The sequence below is a fragment of the Pogona vitticeps genome, chromosome 6 (assembly GCF_051106095.1).
Source record: "Pogona vitticeps strain Pit_001003342236 chromosome 6, PviZW2.1, whole genome shotgun sequence".
Lineage (NCBI taxonomy): Eukaryota > Metazoa > Chordata > Lepidosauria > Squamata > Agamidae > Pogona > Pogona vitticeps.
In genome coordinates, this window is record NC_135788.1 from 118945265 (window position 1) to 118967064 (window position 21800).

Below are 21800 nucleotides of genomic sequence, written 5' to 3' on the forward strand. Positions count from 1 at the left end.
TCACTTTACAGGCACCGGAAATGGCCGCCCTATAGAGGATCTTCGCTGGACGCTGAGGTATTTAGCCCATTGGAACGCATTGAACCGGTTTTCAATGCATTTCAATGGGCTTTTTCATTTCGCTTGACGAGGATTTCGCTTAACAGCGATTTCAACGGAACGAATTATCCTCATCAAGCAAGGCACCACTGTAGCTTCTAGATGCCGTTTCTCTTTGCCCTTGTCATGTTTTTAGCACGAGCAGGCTGCATTTCCCCAGGAGATTTCACACACACACACACATACACACACCTCTTTTTCTGTGCTCCAAATCCCTGGAGAATTACAATCATGCCATCCCTGTGGGCCAGTCTGGAAAGTCACTAGGCTGGTCTCCTTTGGATCAAAATGACAGAAAGATTTCTTGTTTTGGACTCTTATCTACCAACACTGGACCCAGGATTTGCACCTGGAAAAACTTAACTTTTCCAGTCTCTGTAAAGGAGCCTGTCATGTTACGGTATCTGCCAGCATTCAGTTTTACCCGTTTGTTTTCTGGATCTCTCTCTCTCTCTTCCTAAAGAAGATTCCTGTGTGACTTGAAAGCTTACGTCTTGGGACCATAATCATTTCCCCAACTTGCTGTGTTACCTACGTGTTTCTTGAGCGTGAAAAAAAATGCAGCTGGCTACAAAGTGGTGGCATTCCAGTTTCTAAACCAAAGAGGGGTGGTGGTTAGAGAAGAGGAACAAAAAAAAATCAGTCATAACATCGCACACACAGCTGAACTTGGCAGCCTGAACTCTCTCGGGAGTCAAAAATGACTAAACACAGCCCATTGTATGTTGAGTGTCTAATGAGAAGATCCTGCCCACTGGAAAAAGGCAATTTAAAAAAAGGGGGTGGGAAGCTGTTTGGTCTTTATACATGACTCAAAAACAAGGATGGGCAGTGTCTGTATTATGCCTCTAAAATCTCACGAATGGACACTAGTTTTCCAGACTCTTGACGGTTGAGCATGGCAGAACAGAGAGTTGCCAAAGGAACAAACAGAAAAATCCCCCAAATCATCATGGCCAGATCTTGAGTTCAGGCTCTCTTCTTTAAAGCGGGTCCCAAAATGGAGCTTTGTTTTGTTTTGTTTTATTTTATTTTATTGATTGATTGATTGATTGAGCTTATATGCCGCACAGTTAGACATAGTCTACTCTGGGCGGCTCACAGACACGTAATAAAAACAATTAGTATAAAGTAACAGATTCCTACATTAACACAGAACAGAATAGGTAAGGAAAGAGAGAGAATTACGTAAAGTCTGGAGGGAAGGCCTGTCTATATAACCAGGTCTTGAGTTGGTTTTTGAAAATGCCCAGCAAGGGGGCCAGACAAATCTCCGGGGGGGGGAGCGTGTTCCAAAGCCTGGGAGTCACTGCTGACTTTTCCACTGTTTGCATACACGAGCTGTGGCTTGAACATCTATTTAGGCATGATGTCTTTGAAGGCCTTTTCTGTTCCTGCTACAGAATTGGAAAGCCAGCCCCTTTGTGAGATTTTAGTGGTCTGGTAGTAGTAATAATCATCATCATCTTAGAATTGCAGAGCTGGAAGGGACCCCGTGGGATCATCCAGTCCAGCCCGTGTCAAGGAGACACACAGTGGGGGAATCAAACTCCCAGCCTCTGGCTCTACAGCTCCAGAGACCTCAACCACTAAGCTAACAGCCCACCAGTGTTTTGGAAAATGTGATGTTAGGAAAAAGTCGGAAGCCGTAGGAAAATAGGAAGAAGAAACATGAGAGGGATTGAGTGCCCCAAGGAAACTCTGGCCTTGAGTTTGCAAGACCTGAGCAGAACTATTAAGGACTTGGGCCTTTCAGAGGTTCCCTCATTCATCTGGTAGTCATGAGGTCAGAAATGGCTTGGGAACCCATCACCCACAGGCATGTGCAAAGGGCTCTTCCCCTTAGGGAAAAAATGGGGGCCCGTGTAATCTCTCAGGGGTTTATTAAGTATGGGCAACAGAGGTGGAAAAGGAGAACGGATCAGGACCTGCTGTCTTGAGACCTCTTTCCAAACAAAATTAAAAAAAATCCAATGCTTCCTGGAGTATTTTGCAATCTCTTGTTATTTTAAGGGGACCAGGAAAAGCTGTGTGGTTCGCAAAGATTGCCCAAGGCAAGAGTGGGTGATATTTTTTTAATTACTAACTGCACCCACCCAAAAAAACAACTTGCAAGGGGGTGTAAAATTTTGAGACGAGGCTGTGAAGAGGCTTCAAACCGCAGCCTTCCGGGGACTGGCGTCAAGCCTCACAAACGTGTACCACCAAATCTGGGACCCGTGCGTCCCTTTTGGCTGCCCTGTCCAGAAAGGGGTGGCGCTAAGCCTGAAGAAGTGGAAACGTCGTCCCGAAAGCTTGCAGAGGATGGATTTTTTTAAAAAAGATCCCATAAAAGGCATCACTGGCTCTCACACTGTGTAACCTAGCTCAGCACTTAAGGCATCAGAGCCAGAGGTTGGGAGTTCGAATTCCGCCCCCCAGACCTCCTTGACGGGCTAGACTTGATGATCCTCAGGGTCCCTTCCAGCTTCTGCAGTTCTCAGACGATTCTCTTCCAACCTTGCTTTCTGTCTCATGTGCGAATGTTTTTTTTTTTTTTTTTAAAGACTTCAAAAGAACTAAACACCAAACCTAGGTCATACATAACGGCATGTATGAAACACAACCGCTTAAAGCTGGGCACAAACCCTGAGTCACTCTATATTTTACCTCATGTGAGATGGTTGGTAGTACAGTAGTGTATATTTATTTGGGTTTTGCTTTAATAATATAGATATTTTTAATGTCCCTTGTTTTATTGTGTTGTAAACCTTCCCAGAGTGGCTTGGGTAGCCAGAGGGGGCGGTATAGGAGTCGAAAAAAAACAAATACTGTGAAATAAAATAAATTAAATAAAATACTGTACATAAAAACATCCACACAGCGTCTCTCTGCCGCCCCCTGGCGGTCAAGGGCGGGGAAGCGCTCGGCGCCACGTGACTTCGAGGAAAAGGCTCGGAGGAGGGAAGAAAAGGGAGGGGGCGGGGGGGCAGCCCAGCTGATCGGGGGCGGCGCGAGCCGGCTGGGACCCGGGGGTGCGATCCTGCACCGAGGCAGCCCGGGAGCCGGACCGCTGCAGAGGGAGGAAGGCGGCCAGCAAAGTCGGGAAAAGGTGCGCCTTTGCCTGCTCTTTGCATTTATTTTTATTTCTATTTATTTATTAAATTAATTCCGTTCCCTTCCTGCTTTCCAACTTTTTGATTTCTCTAGCCATATCTTTTCCTTCCCCCCCTCCCCTCCTTTTCCTCCTCCTCTTATCCTAGAGATCCAGGGCAGAACTAAGGGGGGGGGGAAATTACTTTTTGGGGGGAGGGGGACTACAACTCCCCAAATTCCTCCCCAGCCTGGGGAGAGGGGGAATGTCGGAATTGTAGTCCCCCAACAAGGACCGCCCTGAGCTCCGATCCAGACCCACGCCTGTTGACGGGGCGGACCGGATTCCCGTGGCGTTTCCTCTCTCTTTCTTTCAACAACGCCGGAGTCCGGTGAGACCCCGAAATGCAACACAGCATTCGGAACTGCAGCCCACTTGATCAAACACAGAAACCCAGACTGGGAAGATGGACTTGACAATCAGACCTTTTATTCCGGAGCAGACGGTTCTGGAGGACTGCTTCGAGCCTCGGGTGGTGTGGAGTGCAGCCCACGGAGGCTCCCATGGCTTCGTCTTCTGGGTGCCACCGGGTTCCTCGACTTCTTTCTTTCTTTTTGAATAGGTGCTGCAGATGCTGCCCTTTGGAAAGGGACTCCCATGCAGTCCCTCTATGTAGGGATCTAAAAAGTCAATTATTAACTTATCTCTTGCTAGCTGTAAAAGCAGAAAATTCATTTTGTATTGTGTTTTTACTATCTGCGGTGCAATAACAAACATTCGAAGGCAGGCAGGCAGAATATCTTTAGTAGATATTTCTAAAATATGCTACAAGATCCATGGGTGAGCTGCTCTTCCTTTCACCTTTTTTCACATTTTTACTCTTTAATATTCTCTTCCTTCCTTCCTTCCCTCCCTCCCTCTTTTCCTGACTCTCGCCCATGGTCTCCCTCCCCTGCTTTTACTGTACATCTGTGCCTTATTTGATTTAGGTATTGATCTGTCTGTCTGATTTATAGACAGACAAATAAATTCTCCTGATCATGGGATTCAAGGCAGCTCCCAGTATTAAAAAAGAATAGAATTTTTTTAAAAAGTAAGTTGTACATTTAAAAAAGCACACTAAAAAACGGATGAAAACACATTGAATAATACAAAATTTTCCAAATGTTAAATATTTAAAACAAACTTTAACTTTAAAAAGGGGCATTCAGGGACTCAGGCATGATTGTTAAAATATGTTGACCTTTAACCTTGTTTTCTTTAATGGCTGTTTAATTTCTGGTCTTCTCCTCTGATTTCATTAATGCCACCACCATCATCCCTTCTGTTGATTTCCCCATAGACTGCTTTGCTCACTGTTTATTATTAATTCGACATTTGTTCTTGTTTCCCCAAAGAAAATGTTGTTTTGGGTTTTTTCTTTTAAATTTCCTCCTTAATATAAACTTCCTTGTTTGAAAGGTGGTGACACCTAATAGAAAAGTTTGTGTGTTTGTGTGTAGCTCCTGGCCTTTCCATCCCTTTTTCATGCTCACATCCATCACGCGGTGCTACATTTGGTAAGAATCTGCTTCCAATTTGCACATCTCACTGAGATGCAGTATTCTCTAGCATGATTCTTCCAGCTAGTGACATATAAGTGCAATATAAGAGCTACCTTAGTTGTCTCTTAGTTTGTGCTGTGATGGCATTTAAACAAATGAATGAAAAGGGCAATTAATCAGTTATTTTACCTGTGCAGGTAAGAGACAAGAGGCTTTAATCAGAGTACTTAATCATCGTCCCAATGAATTAATTGGTCTGTCTCATAACAAGCCACCAGGAATTTTATTTATTTATTTATTTGACTTTAGGCTTGCATCATTCCCAGTCCGGACTTTGCTACCGAAAGGTGACTTTCCAAATTGTTGAAGGAAGTAAAGATATTAGCCACAACATTCTTTTTATTTCTCGGGACTTCTTTTTTTAAAAATTTTGACTGACGGTTGCAAATAAAGCAGTGAACTCTTAAAACGGGATCAGTGGTTGTAGGGAAACAGGGTGTGATTAAAAACCCTTTTAAAAAGCTCTCTCTGTTACAAATAATAATTGCAAAAATGAGGGGGGGTAGATGAGTACCTGGCCCATCTTTTGTAGCCCCTGTCCTTAGAGGTTTGCAACGCGGGGCTTTGGGTGCTGGCGGAAGCGCAGAAGGAACACCAGGGAGTTGGCCATCTTGGGCGGTGAGTTCCGTAGTTTGCCAGCGGGCTCCGAAAAAGCCTTCGCTCCTATGCTCACCAGGCGTGACTCTATGGGTGGGTGCCAGGAACCAGATAAGGGAGTTTCCTACAGCTCTCAAAGGATCGGCAGGCATGGAACCGAGCATCCTTTGCATTTTGCTTGCCTGGTTCTTTGCTAAAACACTGCAGGGAGTTATTTTATCTAATTAAATTAATCTCAAAGGCTGTTGATTTAAAGTTGCCTTTCCTTGGGCCCAGGCGATCCGTCCTCTTTCTAATATCTCATTGGTGAGAGAGGAGCTGCTGTTGTTTTCTAGGGAGTTTTTTCTGGGCCGTCGCACTTAAAATATGAATGAAGTTTTGCATTGACTTATTTAAAATATTTTCCCCCCATTTCCCTCCTTAAAAGGCAGCTTGCATCATTAAAAGCTCATTTGGAAGCTAACAATACTGAGTACACAAATACTAGAAAGGATCAAACAAGTGCCATACTAAAAAAATAAATAGCATCACCAAAACTCAGTTGAAGCAACAAGGTATGCTAATCCATGAAAAACCCCTACTTAAGCAAGCCAGTCGCTCAGGGAAACCCTGCCTGAAGAGAAAGGTCTTTGCCTGCTTGTGGAAGGACAGCAAAGATGTGGCCAGGCTGGCCTCCAGTGGCAGGGAGTTCCAGAGTCTAAAGGAGCAGCCACAGAGAAGGCCCTGCTCTGTGTCCTCACCAAACACACCTGTGAGGATGATGGGACCGAGAGAAAGGCCTCCCCTGATGATCTTAACACCCGAGCAGGCTCATAATGGGAGATGCAGTCTTTAACATAGCTTGGGGCTGCCTGCTTGTAAAATCAGGAAATGCGAGCCAGGGAGCTGGATAAAACCATCATAGGAGTCAATAATGTTTTCCTGTACCTTTGCATTTGAATTATTTTAGCAATAAGGCTCTCTAAAGCTGAGCAAAAAATGGAGGTGACTGGCCACATGGACCAGAATCAAAGTCCACTCTCAAATTACCATATTGTAGCAGTACCTTTATAAGGCCAGCACAAAAGTTATAAATCACGAGTGCCAGTCTTTGAGATTTTGGGGTAGTGGCTTGGGGAGATCCTTTGTGTCATTGGTGTGGGTCAAACCCCTTCCTTGATGCGTGGTCCTCTTTGAAATGCTTCCCAAATGCCTGTTATTTTGAAAAAAGGAAGTGTCATTGTGTCAGGTTGAACTGTGGAACTCTATGCCACAAGGTGCCCTGTAAGATGTGAACTTGGGTGGCTTTAAAATCGGATTGGATCCATTCATGGCGGCTCAGGCCCTCCGTGGCTATGAGTCAGTTGCTCTACCTCAGCTGAAGAAGCGCATGATGGAGAGGGTGCGGTTGTGCTCACATCTGGCCGGTGGCTTTCTCGGAGGCAACCAAGAAGCCACTGGAGGCGTGCAATCCAGAACATACGATCCTTTGGTTGATCCACCACGCTCTTCTTACGCTGTTCTGGGAAACGCAAATCTGACGTTCTGATAACGTGGCGTGGGACTCTTTAGAGTCCGTGGATCACTTTCCCCACCCTCTCAACCCTTTCTTCGCTTCCGGCTGCAGATGGCGACCCCAAAGCGAGGCGTGAGGATAACTCGGAAGCTGAGGGATTGGACCATTGAGCAGGTGGAAGGCGGGAAGTTCCCGGGCGTCGTCTGGGAGGACCCTCCGGCCAAGACGATGTTCCGTATCCCGTGGAAACACGCCGGGAAGCAGGAGTTCCGGCACGAAGAAGACGCTGGGTTTTTCAAGGTATTGTGCTTGTGTGTTAGGTAGAAAAGATTTCAGGGTGGGTCTCGCCAGACTGCGCACGATCTTGAGAATGAACCAGAAATACGGATTTGTGGTTAGGGACAGTGAAAATAGGCAAGACCTTTATAGACCACTAAAAAAAATAACCACATGAGTTTTTTTGTGCTAATTTTTTAGTGGTCTATAAAGGAAGAGACCCTGATGCTGGTAAAGTGTGAGGGCAAGAGGAGGTGAAGGGGACGACAGAGGAGGAGATGGATGGACAGGGTCATCGAAGCGACCAACATGAATTTGACAACTCTGGGAGGCAGTGGAAGACAGGAGGGCCTGGCGTGCTCTGGTCCATGGGGTCATGAAGAGTCGGAAACAACTTAACAACTAAACAACAACAACAAAAGGTATCAGCTATTTTTGCACTTGTGTTTTATTTTGCATGACCCACATGGTGACGTTTGCTAAAACCCAGTCCCTTGTCTTATAGACTGATTAGCTAGTTTAGGGTAAAGTTTCAAAGATACAAAACTGAATTTGTGAAAAATAATTCTACCGCTGTAGGCTTTCCGTTCCACAATCTGGGTGGGATCCTGTCCTCCCAAAGGCTTGGGCGAACACATTTGGTGAAAGGTTTTAGCTTGGAGATGAAACGGAGGCAGAAAGGCAAATCCAGAGAGAAACCTCTTTGTCACGGGGACATAAGGAAGTTACGTTGCAATTCTAATTGTAACTGAACTCCGTTGAGGTTGTCACTGAAGTTACTTTGAGCTACTTTTACCATTGCAAGAGGGTGTGATGTCGTGACTTCGATGTGTTTCGTGCCACACGGCCATGGTTTGTCGCCTTGTTTTTTTATCTTTTGTGTATCTTGACTCATTGTGGGTGTAGCCGAGGGCCGAGCTAAGGCAGTCCAGTTTGAAGGCTTCTAAAGGCCAAAGCTACGGCTGATGTTTCTGGCAGCCCACGGCATGCCACTTTTCCAGTTTTTGTGGTATTATTTATTATATTTATTTATTTATTTATTTATTCGACGTGTATGCAGGGTGCCTGCAAGGGTCTCCGGGCGGCTTCCAACATCCATTAAAACAATTCCGTCGAAACAAACACACTAAAAACTCATACGGTTACATCGATACTCTACAAAAGCAAGAATAAAAAGCAGGAGCAATCTGCAAAAACAGTCTAGAATCTGTTTTTCTAGATCCATGACTCTTATCAATTAAAATTTCAAAACTTCAATTAAAAATATTCCGGAACAGAAAGGTTTTAACCTGGTGCCGAAATGTCAGTAATGTCGGTGCCCATCGGACGCCGTTTGGGAGGGCCTTCCAAAGACCAAGGGGGCAGCTGCCGAAAAGGCCCTCCGCCGACAGGCCATCCCTCTCGCCTCCGCAGACAAAGTCACTTTTCTTTTTTGGACTACAACTTCCAAAATCCAGAATGGCTGGTGGGGGATTTTGGGATTTGTAGTCCAGAAAGTAATGTTTCCCGCACTCTGGCGGGAGGAGCAATAGAAGACTCGCTCAGGATAACAGAATGAAGGGAAGTTCCCTGCCTAGAGAAAACTAGTCTATCAGGGAGAAGGCTAGGCTCGAGAGAGGCCATCATAATGCGAAAGAGTTCCATTGCAGGGTGGATTGATGTCAGTTCCAACAAGGTTCAGTCGCCATCTCTCTCCATGCGTTCTTTGCACAGGAATGGGCCGTGTTTAAAGGGAAATACCGCCCTGGAGATCGGATCAACCCAGCTGCCTGGAAGACACGCATCCGCTGTGCCTTCAGCAAGAGCCCCGAGTTCGAGGAGGTCCCGGAGCGTTCCCGGCTGGATATCACAGAGCCCTATAAAGTGTACCGCCTGGTCCCACTGTCCGAGCAGGTTCTTGGTAAGGAAAGTAATTAAATATTTCTGTGTGTTTTTGGCTTCTTTTTCTTTTTCTCTCTCCCTCAAAATCTCCCAACATGATTCAGGCGCTCCTGTCAAGATCATGGGTCTGATGCTTGCATAGAAAGGGAGGAAAACGGTAGGCCTGAACCCCCGTGCCTTACCTAAGGCTCTTTTGCGGCCCCAAAGTTCGCTGGCAAGACATTAAAAATAATCCCCAGCCGAAAATGATGAGGAATCGGTTGCAGGCCTCTGGGGTGCACCTTTGAGGCCCCCAAAAGTCATCGATTTTTGAACACTGGGAATGGCTTCCATTTTTTGTTTTTTGGAAGACCTCATGGCCCGGAGGCGTTCCTGGGGGCAGAAAAGGCAGTTCCGTCGCATCCAAAGCCTCCCCCCTCTGCTTCAGGGCAACCTTATCTGTGCCGGTCAAAATTGTTGGACTACAGCCCCCATCGTTCCCAGATGGCATGGCAGATGGAACCATTTCAATGGTGTCACAGTGGTGTTTTTCCGGCTTCCCCCAAGCTTTACTCTTCCCTGCTTTCTCCTTGCCGGTGGATAGATTAAAAGTGACAGAGGCTGGCTGGCTTCGTTTATTTTTAACAGGAGGACCTGGCCGTTCTCGGGAAGGGGATTTTTGGACTAAGGGGTTGCACAGAGATGTATCCGGAGTGCCGACTGAGCCCTAATTTATCTCTCCCCGGCCCTTTATCTGGGTTTTTCCCAAGGACCCCGGCCGAAACTCCTGAAGTCGAAGAAGGTGAAGTTGGAACAGTTGAATAAAAACGCTTGTTCTGACCACAGCCCGCTTCAGCCGGCCGCCTCTCTTCCCCTCCTGGAAGTGGTGAGTATTAACATTGTGGTGGATCGGACCCTCGGACAGTTTGTCCGCGGGGTCTGTGCGCGCGTGGACCGGATCGTGCTTTCTTTCCTCGGTTTCTCCGGGCACAGTGATGCCAGGAAAAACGAATCAGGAGACGGATCGGGGTTTCTGAAGCCCGTTGAAAACCACATGTTCATCTTCCTGAGAAAACCTTTAATCCGTTTTTAAGTTGTGTTATAGATTAGCAGAGGGGGGGGGGACCTGGGGTTTTAGAATTGTTGCATTTCAGGCTTCATCCTGCGCCCGCCCGCCAGCCTGCGCACCGGCAGCTTCTTACAGCTGCTCTCCGCTGTGGTGCTGTTGTGTTCTTTTTAACATTTTACTTTTTAAAAAATGTATTTCTTGCAATCTGGGATAGCGCTAGTGCAGTCCGACAGATAAAAGAAATTGAAAGGGAAGTTTCCCTTCAACCTGACGTGTGCAGGGAGGCCAGCGCGCATGCATGCGCACTTTTCCACGCACACCGAGTGGAAAAGGAGAGGGAACTGGTGAGAGGGAAGCTATACCAGTGAGTGGTATCCATGACTTGCTACATGCTTCCCTCTCCCAACCTGATGCCTTCCAGGTGTTATGGACTACAACTCCCAGAATCCCCGTGACCAGCTGGGAGTTGTAGTCCAAGATCTCTGGAAGACACCAGATTGGAGAAGGCTGCCTTTCAAGCCGCTTGGGTGTCATCCCAGGGCGAGCGCATGGCGAAAGAGGCGTGGGCGAGGGGGTAGGAGAAAGATGGCCATCCATGGAGTGGAATTTGAGCAGAGAGTCCTCATGTGGACGCACCCTGACACCAGTTCCTTGTTGCGTAGGAAGTATGCTTGGAGCCGGCCGCCATGACGAGCAACACTACAAACGGGTCCGACCCTTCTGCCTACCAGAACGGGGAGACCAGTCCCCAGGCCGGTGAACCAGGTGGGGGAATTCGCCTTGTCTCGGACGTTATCACTCTGTTCATACATTCAAGGTGCCTGGGGCGTAAAAAGTATTTGGCTGGGGTTGCTTGGTGAAGAATTGCAAAATGAATCTCCTTGTCTTGCCAAAGAGATGGGCACCGGGTTCAGGAAGCTGACTAAACACTTTGAAAAGGGGGGAGGAAATCTGATCGGGTTTCATTAAGTGGAATCCAGATCCACATTACACATTAGCTACGGATATCTAGTCTTAAGAATATCAACTGTTTGGATCCATAAAGATCAGGCTTCCCATAGGAGAATTCTCATTATTATTATTAATGTTGCGGCAAAATCCACGTTGGTTCTAAACACCAGCGCGGGATCTGGCCGGCTCAAATAAGACTTTTGAAAGCATCCTGCCACAGAGTATGCAGTGCTCTTAACTCATTGTTCTTACTCGTTCTTAGCTTTAATTACCGGGTTTTAATTATATAAACCACCGTTGTTATTTATTTAATTTATATACCGCTCTGGGTAGTTTACAACAGATTCTCATTGTCTTCAGCTTTAAATACTGTCTTTCAAGGACAACGTATGGCACCTTGGGTCCTTTTTTAAGGATAAAGGAGGGGTAAAAATATTTCAGGAACTAAGAGGGCAGGGTGTTATTGCTTTTAAAAACCTTGCCTTTTGCAAAACGAGAGCATTTTGGAGCAGCGCCCAGGGAGTTTCTGCACAAAAAAGGTGTTCTGGGTGTGTGTGTGTGTGTGTCTTTGTTTTAAAAAGCGCAGACATTTCCAAAATGTCATTTTTCTTTCTCATCGGTGAAGAAAAAAATATCAAGTATTTACCTCTTGACCCACCATCTATTTTCTTATTGAGGGAATCCTCTCCTGCAAGATTGAGGAGGGAATATTTCAGAGAGAATAAGGGGTAGCTTACGCCGAACGGTGGGTCACGGGAGGGGGCTCCCCTCTTAAAATTCATTCTTCTTTCCCCCTCTTTTCTCACGCCAGCACCAGAGGTGAACGAGAATTCGGTCTGCTTTAATCCCGTTTCCACATTGGACTCTGGAGTGGAAGCAGGTAAGATCACAGAACTTTATCAGAGATCATCCTCTTATAAAGAATTGTCCCTTCCCTCCCGTGATTTGTGATCCCAGCTCTAACCCCTTAAGATCCAGAGTTTGGGGAAAGGTTTCAGCCGTCGCAGTCCAGAAAAGATGGCTGGATAGCTCAGTGGTTAAAGTATCTTGCTGCAAAGCCAGAGGATGAGCGTTCGATTCCCATTCTACCTCCTGTCAGTTTGACATACTGCCTCTAACAGGAAGTCTTTCTTAACATTCAGCCGAAATCTGACTTCCTGTTGCTTGAGCCCATTATTATGCGTCCTGCATTCTGGGATGTTTGAGAACAGTCCCTCCTCTGTAGGACTACCTTTCAGGTAATTGAAGAATGGTATCATGTCTCCCCCCCCCCCCCCCAGTCTTCTATTCTCAAGGGTAAACAAGCCCAGTTCTTTCCGTCTTTCCTCCTAGGGCTTGGTTTCCAGTCGCCAGATCCTCCTTGTTGCCCTCTCTCTGGACTTGCTCTAGATTGTCGACATCCTTATCGAAATGCAGTATCCAGAACAGGACTCGAGAGGAAGCCTAACCAGTTCCAGATAGGAGGATTGTGGCCCATAGATTCGTTTTGTAAAAGTTCCCCTTGACAATTAGTCGAATCGTGTCCGACTCTAGGGCGCGGTGCTCATCCCCGTCTCCAAGCTGTAGAGCCAGCGTTTCTCCGAAGACAATCTTTCCGTGGTCACATGGCCAATGTGATTTAGACATGGAACACTGTTTACCTTCCCACCGAGATTGTACCTGTTTATCTGCTCGCATTTGCATGCTTTTGAACTGCTAGGTTGGCAGGAGCTGGGACAAGCGACGGGAGCTCCCTCCGTCATGTGGATTCGCTCTTACGACTGCTTGGTCTTTTGACCCTGCAGCACAGAGGCTTCTGCGGTTTAACCCGCAGCGCCACCCACGTCCCATTCATTTTGTAACCCATTGCTTTAGGACTCAGCCCCTTTCCTCTTTCTCCTTAGGGGATTACTCGGTGCAGCTGTCCGTTTTCTATAGCGGCGAGCTGGTCCAGCAGAGTTGGATCCCCGCGGGGGAGTTTCTCATCTCCTCCGCCCCAGCCCCGTCGGCCGCCCTGATCAGCAGCATGAGCCGCGTGGGGTTGCCGTTGCCGATCAAAACGGAGGGCGGTCAGAAGCAAGAAGCCGTTCTGCTTTCCCTGAAGGATCTGGAGAAGGGCGTCATGGTGGCCAGCAATGAGGAGGGAATATTCGCCCAGTGTCGGGGCAAAGCGAGCCTCTTCTGCCGAGGACCGAGCGGAGTTCACGCCCAAGGGAGGCTGGAGAATAACACATTCCTTCAGCTCTTCAGCACCCGATTGTTTAAAGCAGGTGAAGCTTCTCTCACACCAAGAAACCACAGGGTTTAGTGGCTGGGGGGGGGGGAACTCATTTCCTCATGAAATGAAGAGGAAAAGGGTGTACAGTAAGACCCCTGTATCTGTGGCAGATTAGTTTGAAGCCTCCCTGCGGATGCTGAAACATGTGGATAATAGCAAATGCCGTACATAGTATGGTCTTTGTCTCCCTCCAGTGGCTGGTTCTGGCAACTTTATCTTTAGAAATATACATTTCAAGGGTTTTTCTTTCAATATTTTCAGGCCATGGCTAATTGAACCAGCTGATATTGATCACGCTGATAAGGGGGTTCTGCTGTATTTCCTACATATAATCCGTGTTTCTTTCAGTGAGTGCCAGGTGGTATACACAGTGCTTCCCTCCCTGATAGGGTCATGCTAAACTCTGTACATCTTTGTCTTTAACAAAGAGGTATTTTGTTAGCTATTTAAGCGTCCATTGTAGTTGCATACTTAACGGATATCCAGTGGGTACTTTCAAAAGTCGGCAAATATTAGCATCAGTGAAGAAGAAGGTATAGAGAGCACTTTTCAAAACATTCTGGAATGCAGCTTACAAATATTAATTTTTTTGGACTATAATTCCCAGAATTCCAAAGTCCAAAAAAGAGGAAATTTCTCCAAGCTCCGCATGAGACCTAAGAAATGAAGATGGGCAGTTTAAGAGTTGGTGCCTCTGTTTGATGGGTTTTATGTTTTCCTTGAAGGACTTGTTTTCCTGGTTGGTTTGATTTCCCTAAAATATCCGTACACCTTCTCTGGTCTGAACAGGCACTTGAGTGAACCAGTCACATCAGCGCTTGGCAAAATCACGGATTCTCCTTGCTAAAATGAGGATCCAACCAGCCAGCACATCCCGTCGCCTCCCTGGCTGGGGGACCATGGGAATGGTGGTCCTTGAAGTTGTTTTTCCATGTTCTGCAATGGTTCTTGACCCTTCTTCTCGCCGCTGACCCTTGCTATGTTTTACGCCCACAGCGCTGGAGCAGTTCCAGTTGGGACTCGCCCCTCTGCCCGAACACCGGATTACTCTCTGTGTTGGAGAAGAACTAGGGGAGGACGAGAGTATGGACAGCAAACCCATCATCATCCAGGTGAGATGGGCTATGTGGTGGTGAGGCCCCAACCCATCGCTGCTTCAGAAGGAGGGATTTGCGGTCAGCTGGAAGCCCACCATGGTACAAGAGAAGCACGGTCCGTACAGTAAGAGACTTTTCAGTTAGACACGAGGGTGCCTGCTCTCCGTTTTCAGCTTTGCCAGGAACAGACATGTGGGTTATGGGAAGAATCGGGGGAGAAGAAATAGGAGAAGACATTAAGAAATAAAAGCCTTGTGAGCTTGCAGAGTTCAGGATAAAGGGATGACCAGTGGGTGGGAAAGGTCCTCTGAAGATACTGTCTTTCTTCTCTGGTTCTTTTGGACTGCCAATACCATCATCCCCAGGCAGCAGTCCATGCCAGCGGGGGAGGATGGGCATTGTTATGGGACACAACCAGAAGGGTTCCCTGCCTGTCATGGTTGGGAATTTTGGACAGAAGAGAATTATAGCAACATGAATGGTCTCCGAGGGAGTATGTGTAGGATTGTAGGTGGAGAAACCTGATAGAAAAAAAGTTTGGGTCTCTCCGCTGTACGTTGTTAATCGAGGTTATATCTCCTTGTTGTGTCTTTTCATGAGTTTGGTGCCCTTCAGCAAAAGAGCCCGGGTGTGAAAAGCATTTATGGGTAGGCAGAATAGCTTTAAGGAGACATGTAGGTTCTGGGGCAGTAAACAGTGTGCGGTGTTTAGGAATTGTGGATTAAAGGCATTATTGCAAAGTGTGCTGCTTATACAGTGGTGCCTCGCTTAGCGATCGCTCCGTTGAGCGATGAAATCACTTACTGACAGAGTTTAAGCGATCGCAAAAGCGATCACTTTGCGATGGTCCCTATGGGGAAAATTCGCTTTGCAATGATTGCGGGGAAGCAATCATCGCAAAGCCACCATTTTCGGCCAGCTGATCGGCGGTTTCAAAATGGCTGCCGGGAAAACAAAACGGCCGTCCGCTGTGTGTCCTCGCTTTAGAGGCACCGAAAATGGCCGCCCCCATGGAGGATCTCTGCTTTAAAGTTAGTTTTGAAGCCCATAGAAATGCATTAATGGCATTTTAATGCGTTTCTATGGGCTTTTTAATTCCGTTTAGCTTAGCAACGTTTTTTCCTGCACGGATTAATGTCACTAAGCGAGGCACCACTGTATATTGCCCAATAGTGCTTAAAGGTCTCTCTGAGTGGTTTAGTTTTAATTATGCAGACTGCACATTGCCCACCCCCACGCCCAGCAAGCTGGGTACTCGTAAATATTGACCGACCTCGGGAGGATGGAAGGGTGAGTGAATCTTGAGCCGGCAACCTGGGATTGAACCCGGGTTGTGAGCAGAGTTGCTGGCCGCAGTACTGCAGTTTAACCACTGCACCACCAGGCTCCTTATAAGTAGGCAGGGATCCGAAAAGAATGGTACTTTGAGTAATCCAGATTCAGGATGAGCCTGCAGTGCAGAATGAGACAGGTAAAACATGGGGGGGGGGAATGCTTTTTGGGGTTGGGAATCTGCAGCATCTCCTCGCCAGCATGTTTCCGGACCAGATCCGGTGCCCAAAAGTAGTTTTTCCGAGCGCGGAGCAGAGATGTTTTTCAAACTCGGCAGCAAAGTTGAATGTTGGCGAGTGAATGGAATCTGATCAAGTCTGGCACAAGGAGTTACAATTTTTTTCCTTTTCCCCCTCCCACCCAACAGATAGAACCCGTTTGTGCTCTCCGCCTGCTGTCTGCTGCTGCTGCTCTTCCAGTAGTAGAAGCATCATCCTGCCTCGATCCTGTCCAGGTGGCTGTATTGTCGGCGAATATCCTGCCCTAAAGGAACAGAAGCTTTTGGTTCCCGTCCGAGACTTGGTTGGACTTGGTCACAGAACGGCTCCTGGGTCTCCCTCCGGGGGCCTCGAAGTCTGTCCATATTTCTCGTTTACTAGTGTCTGCAGAATGGTCTCCTTCCTGTCTTTCTTTCCGAGCCGGGTGGGACTTCTTGTATTGCCCACCACCCACGATGGATCTGCTCTGCCTTGCATACTCTTTCTAGAAATGTGTATAACACTAGCCACAGCCATGTAGCATTATTGAGGGACTGGTTGGTTGCTGTGATGATTTCCTGCAGATGGTGGGATTCAGCGTCGAGAGCTCAGAATACAGCATCTCCTTGGATCAAGGGGGTGACGGACGAAGAAGGGACAGAGGAAGGCAAATAAAGACCAAGAAAACACGCAAACAAACAAAAAATTGGCAGCAGCGCAGAAGGCTAGTAAATTATCTCACTTGCACTTTATTCGTAGCGAGAAACGACTTTGTATGAACCCAGTTACCGTGTGTGTTTAAATAAAATGTGTTTTTGAAACAGATGCTAGAATTTGCGTCCAGTACATGAATTTTGAGCCACCAGCCAGCATAATACTGTAAAGCGGGAGAGTTTCATACTGGGGCTACACTAACTTCTCTTCTCGGGAAGCGAGATGGCATCGCTTTGATTCTGGGAAATATTTGGCTGTGGTTTTGAAAAAGCTGTCCTGAAGATCTGTGGTGGGAACACAAAGGAGCGTTCTTTTAAGGCCCCGTCAGTTGGGTCACCGGAGTTGGGTCTGCAATTGAGCAGTGGTCTGTCTCCCGTTTTGCACACAGCAGACTCAAGGAAAGTTGTACTTTGCCTCTTTGTTCGATTATGCAAAGCAAACACCGTGAGGAATAGTTGATTTACTTTTGCTAGCAATAAGCAGAGCTAGAAAGAGACTTCCTGATCACATGCATCTCTGCCCCGGGTCACTTTCCTGTGGTCTTTGCAGTCCAAAAGGTTAAAAATTATTTCACTTATAAGGTTTTCTTTTTTAAAATGGGAAAGTTCAGAGATACGGGATTGTGTGCTCAACACTAGATTTCATAACTGGTTAGCCACATTCATGTCCTGCCCTTAATATACTCCTGGGAGCATACATTGCATTTCTCCCTACTTTGTCCACACATCAACCCTGTAAGGCGGGACAGGGTGAGGGCGAGAAAGAGTATAACTGGCCCAAAGTCATCTTGTGAGTTTTATGGCTCAATGGGGACTTTAACCTGGATGTACAAGGACTGGGCAGATGCTCTTTTTTAATTTTTATTTTATAACACATATAGACATAAAAAGCCAACAAAAACACACACAAAACAAGCAAAAACATACAGGCGGGGGGGAAGGCATTTCCATACCATATTATCCATTATATAAATCTGACTGCATCAACCTTATTGCTCTTAAAAATTTTGTTCACTATAAACCATCCTAAAGTTATAATAATTCTAGGGATTGATTTTTTACAGATTCTTTCTCTTGCATCCTTAGATAACCAGTTATATCTCAGGATATCAATACTTTACAATCATGAGAAATCAACATTCCAAAAAACCAAAAAGATACATTTATCTAACCTTAACTGCGTAATCATATTATAATTCATATATGCTTAATATCTCTATGTGAGTGCCTTATAATTAATAATCTCCAATATTGTATTCACTCTAATATCCATCTATGCAAACATATACTTCATATCGATGTTTCAAATGTTATCAGCATTTCAGAAGACATATATATCTAACCTTATATATACTTCATTTCTCTAAGTAAATGCCTTACAATCAACACTTTCTAATACTGTAATTAACATGCACAGTATTTTCTATACTGTACTAGCTTTTCTATAACACTGCAAAGGCGAGGGTGGGGAATCTTTTTTTTTTTCCTGATGTCTTGGGCTGCGTCTACTCATGGTTTGGTCTGGTTGGAGGAGATGTACATCAACATGCCTGCAGGCTCGGATAATAAGACGTCTCGTTCTTGAGTCCAGCAACCTGTTTGCCACGATGCCTGAATGCTTTCAGGAAACGGGAGGAAAAAGTATATAGCCTTCGGTGATGGTTTGTCCGTACAGTTCCATGGCACACTTGCCTTCAAACACGGCGAGAAATCGTGGATGTGATTAATATCACCATCATCCATGGTGGTATAACCTGTCTAGAGCCGTCGGTGCCAGAAGGAGCGGCCGAGAAATCCATGAAAATCACATCGCATGCATAAATATTTTGCTTGTTTCTTGTCCTGAACCTTCTTTTTGCCTGTCTCCGACTGGAGCTTTTATACAGGATATATTTACCGTCTCTCTCAAAAGAAAAGTGCCTTTTGATGCTTTTTCCAGCAATAGCTGGGGACTCCCCTTTGGGGTGTGCCTATGCGTGCAGTGAATCCGCTGTGCATTTTAATCCGAACTTTTTAGGAATGATCTGTTTTCCACCACCCCCAATAGTTTGGAAACCCCAGAGAGCTCTTGAAAACGAAAGCTAAAAGTCAAAGTGGGTTACCTGGCTGTGCCTACATCATAACTGATCAATTTAAAAATATTTTTTAACCCTGACTTTCTCCTTAGAAAAGGAAACAAGGCGGCTTATACATCATTGAAAAACTATGTTTAAGAACAAAACAATGAGTATACAAAGGTGAATGACATCATTAAAAGGAAATATTTAAAGCTAAAAATACCTAAGTATAGAAATATGACTCAGAGGGACTTTTTTTATTCTTAGCAGATTTATTCCGGTTTTTCTCTTCTGTCCCACCATCAGTCCTGCAGGTCTATAAAGATTCACTGCTTTGCAGATACTCCCAAGAAAGGTAGTAATTAATTCTGATGAAGGTTGTTTCTTTTTATTCCACTTTAAAAAGATTTATGATTGATTGATTTATGACATTTCAAGCATGCCTCTCCCCCCTCCCATTTTTTTAAATAGTGCTCAAGCTTAAACCAGATAAGAAACAGTACTGTAATTCTTTAGTCCAAATTCTTACTGGTGTTCACATAAAATTTGCATAAGATGTTGCAGATAATTGATGGAGATCTTGTGTGTGTGGGTGTCCGTGGCAAGCCTGGTTGCGTGTCTGATTACCTTGTTAATTAACTACAATTAGCTGAGGCTCGCTATGCAGAGCATTAGTGAACATCAGTAAGATTTGGTGGCCTAGAAATATCAAATTAACAATTTTCCTTTAGCTGTTTGCCATGATTTGTCCTGGAAAGCAACAGTGTGGTGCAAAGTATTAGAGCAAACTCCAAACTCATCTTTTGTTTTGTGAACAACCTGGGTCCCAAACACACCCAGATGAAAAGGGTGGATTTGGGTTTGCGGTTTGTTTGTTTTTTTGCAAAATTCAGCAAGGTAATGGAGAGAAGTAGCATCAGAGTTCAGAATGCAAACTCAGAGTGCAGTTCAGAATGCAAAAATCTACAGAGAAAGCTCTAACCCAGATCAACGTGAGACGTCCCAGTTTCAAGTAAACCTCTTGTGGTCGAGAGTTCGAATCTTCTAAGCCCCAATGTAAACAGGCGATGAATCACCCTCATTTCTTGTGGTTTCAAGTTAAGACATTTCCTTGCTTTCTTTGGTTTGTCACTTGCTGATTCATGGGCTGATTCATCTCTCTGTGTTCACCTTTCATGAACTCTTGGTGCTGGGCCTGTTCCTGGTCGTTGTTAATTGCTTGAAATCCTAGGGCTTTAGAATTGGAGGGCTGTGCAATTCACTTTATTGTTACTGCTGGTGCATTTCATCATTTAAACAAAAATTCCATCATTCTTCACATACAACATATTACATTTAAGGTGGTCAGGCCCAGCCACCTCTTTGAGATTTCCTTTTTTTTCTCCTGTTTGGGGCAGTGGCCACTGACCACTCCAGTTTCAGAGGTGCTATGAATCCACTCCAGGTTTTACCCAGAACTGTACAAGAGGTGTCCATGGTGCTGAAGCGATTTGTGGGACAGGAGTGAACATTTTTTTTAATTTTGCATTTCTTGCAAACGGCAAGACTAAATCCCAGTGTGGACTCACAGCACCCCTGATGACGACTCACTAGCCACCACTGGATCAGCACCATTTGGGTGGTTTTGGATGTATCTCCATAGATACACCCAAGCAGTGAGGAAAAAAATTGTTATTTCCACCCCAGGTTCCTTCCTCTCTAGAATCAAATGGCAGAGGTGACCTTATCCTCAATTTTAAAGGCAAGAGATCAAATCAAAAGCTGTCCATGCCTTCCCCTCATCTCTTTTGGCTTGCTGCGATATGCTGTATAAATTTTAACTGTATACATTTTCTCATTTTAATGATGGGAGCTTCTAGAGGTCACCACTCATTTGGGTCACCGTTAACTCGACAGCAACTTCATGGTAATGACACTATTTATTATATATCATGTTCTTGTTTGGAACTAAAACGATGCAGTTTAATATTTATTTTTAAAGCTTCTGAGGAATCCGCCTTCTCTTTGGTTATATTTAAATTCGGTAAATGTAGGTTCGGGATCCAGACTGTTCATAAAATGCCATGTGAACAAAGGCCACCCTGTGAAAATTCCTTGAACTCTACAGTTCTGATTTTTTGTGTGATTTTTCTTGCATTTTCTCAAGAAAATATTTACAACAGCCTCCTTTCTCACCTCACCCCCTACAGCCCTGCGAGGTAGGAAAGGCTGATCATTAATTGTTCATTAAAGCCTGGAGACTGATTTTTGGCCAAACTTGTGAGGATCATGGGAGTTGTAGTCAGAAAAAAAAAACACTCCACCAACTAATACGTCATCACTCCTACTATCCCTTTCTAAGGAGAATAGGAACCTCCCCCTTTTTTCTGGACTAGGAACTCCTTCTTCTCATTGGTCAGACTTGGCAGCGAGTGGGCGGGCCAAAATCGCCATGAATGATGGCCACGAAGCGAGTTGGAGGCCCCTGATCGCCGAGAGACGCTGCTCATTGGCCTGGCTCAATTTGATGGGCAGTTGATGGAGGCGGTGGGCGGGGTTGAGAACCCCCCCCCGCTAGGCTCAATCCGACCACGTGCTTGTCCGCTTGTTTCTCCCAGGCGGCTGAGGCGGGGAATACGGCAATTTGATTGGTCGAGAGTCCGAAGAGGTACCGCTGGTTGTCTCCAAGCCAGGAGAGAAAGTTTCCACCTGGCCTCCCGTGTACGGATTGGCTGACGCCTCTGAAAGAGGGAAACGTTTTCATTGGTCAGAATGCCAGGAGGCAGCGGTGATTGGCCGCGACTGACTCTTTTCTGGGGCGAAGAAGTTGTTTAAAGGTTCTTTGATCCTGGGAGGTCGAAAGGGCAGGAGCTGCACGCGCGGGCTTTGCAGCTGCAGCCACTTGTAACAAGGCGCTAACACGTCGTGGCTTCCCTGAATGGTAGCCTGTGGCGGTGCTGGATTCGAGTCCTGACCCCATTGAAGTGGACAATTTAGAGCCCAGTTAATTTAATCCAGTTTTGTCAAGTGCAGGGCGGGGTGGGTGGGTGGAAGTCTTCCCCCTTGCGTACCCCTCTCATCATCCTCTTCTCTCTTAAAACCCACCTCAATCCAGATTAACTAAGCCTTCTGTGAGGCTTGGGA

General features: G+C 45.9%; 1 protein-coding gene across 1 annotated transcript; it reads left to right on the forward strand.

Annotated features, from left to right (window-relative positions):
• The first annotated feature begins 3062 nt into the window (after positions 1-3062).
• Positions 3063-16732, forward strand: IRF9 (interferon regulatory factor 9). The gene is made up of 9 exons (XM_020810505.3): positions 3063-3190; positions 6980-7168; positions 8858-9044; positions 9775-9890; positions 10736-10838; positions 11836-11904; positions 12908-13273; positions 14278-14393; positions 16078-16732. Exons 2-9 carry the CDS (start codon positions 6980-6982, stop codon positions 16195-16197), a joined length of 1266 nt encoding a protein of 421 aa, XP_020666164.3. The 5' UTR covers positions 3063-3190; the 3' UTR covers positions 16198-16732.
• Positions 16733-21800: the final 5068 nt, after the last annotated feature.

Coding starts and splice junctions, on each gene's coding strand:
- IRF9 (XM_020810505.3), top strand. CDS start 6,980: ATGGCGACCCCAAAGCGAGGCGTGAGGATAACTCGGAAGCTGAGGGAT. Junction 10,839..11,835: donor TCCCCAGGCCGGTGAACCAG/GTGGGGGAATTC, acceptor TTCTCACGCCAG/CACCAGAGGTGAACGAGAAT. Junction 14,394..16,077: donor GCAAACCCATCATCATCCAG/GTGAGATGGGCT, acceptor CCCACCCAACAG/ATAGAACCCGTTTGTGCTCT.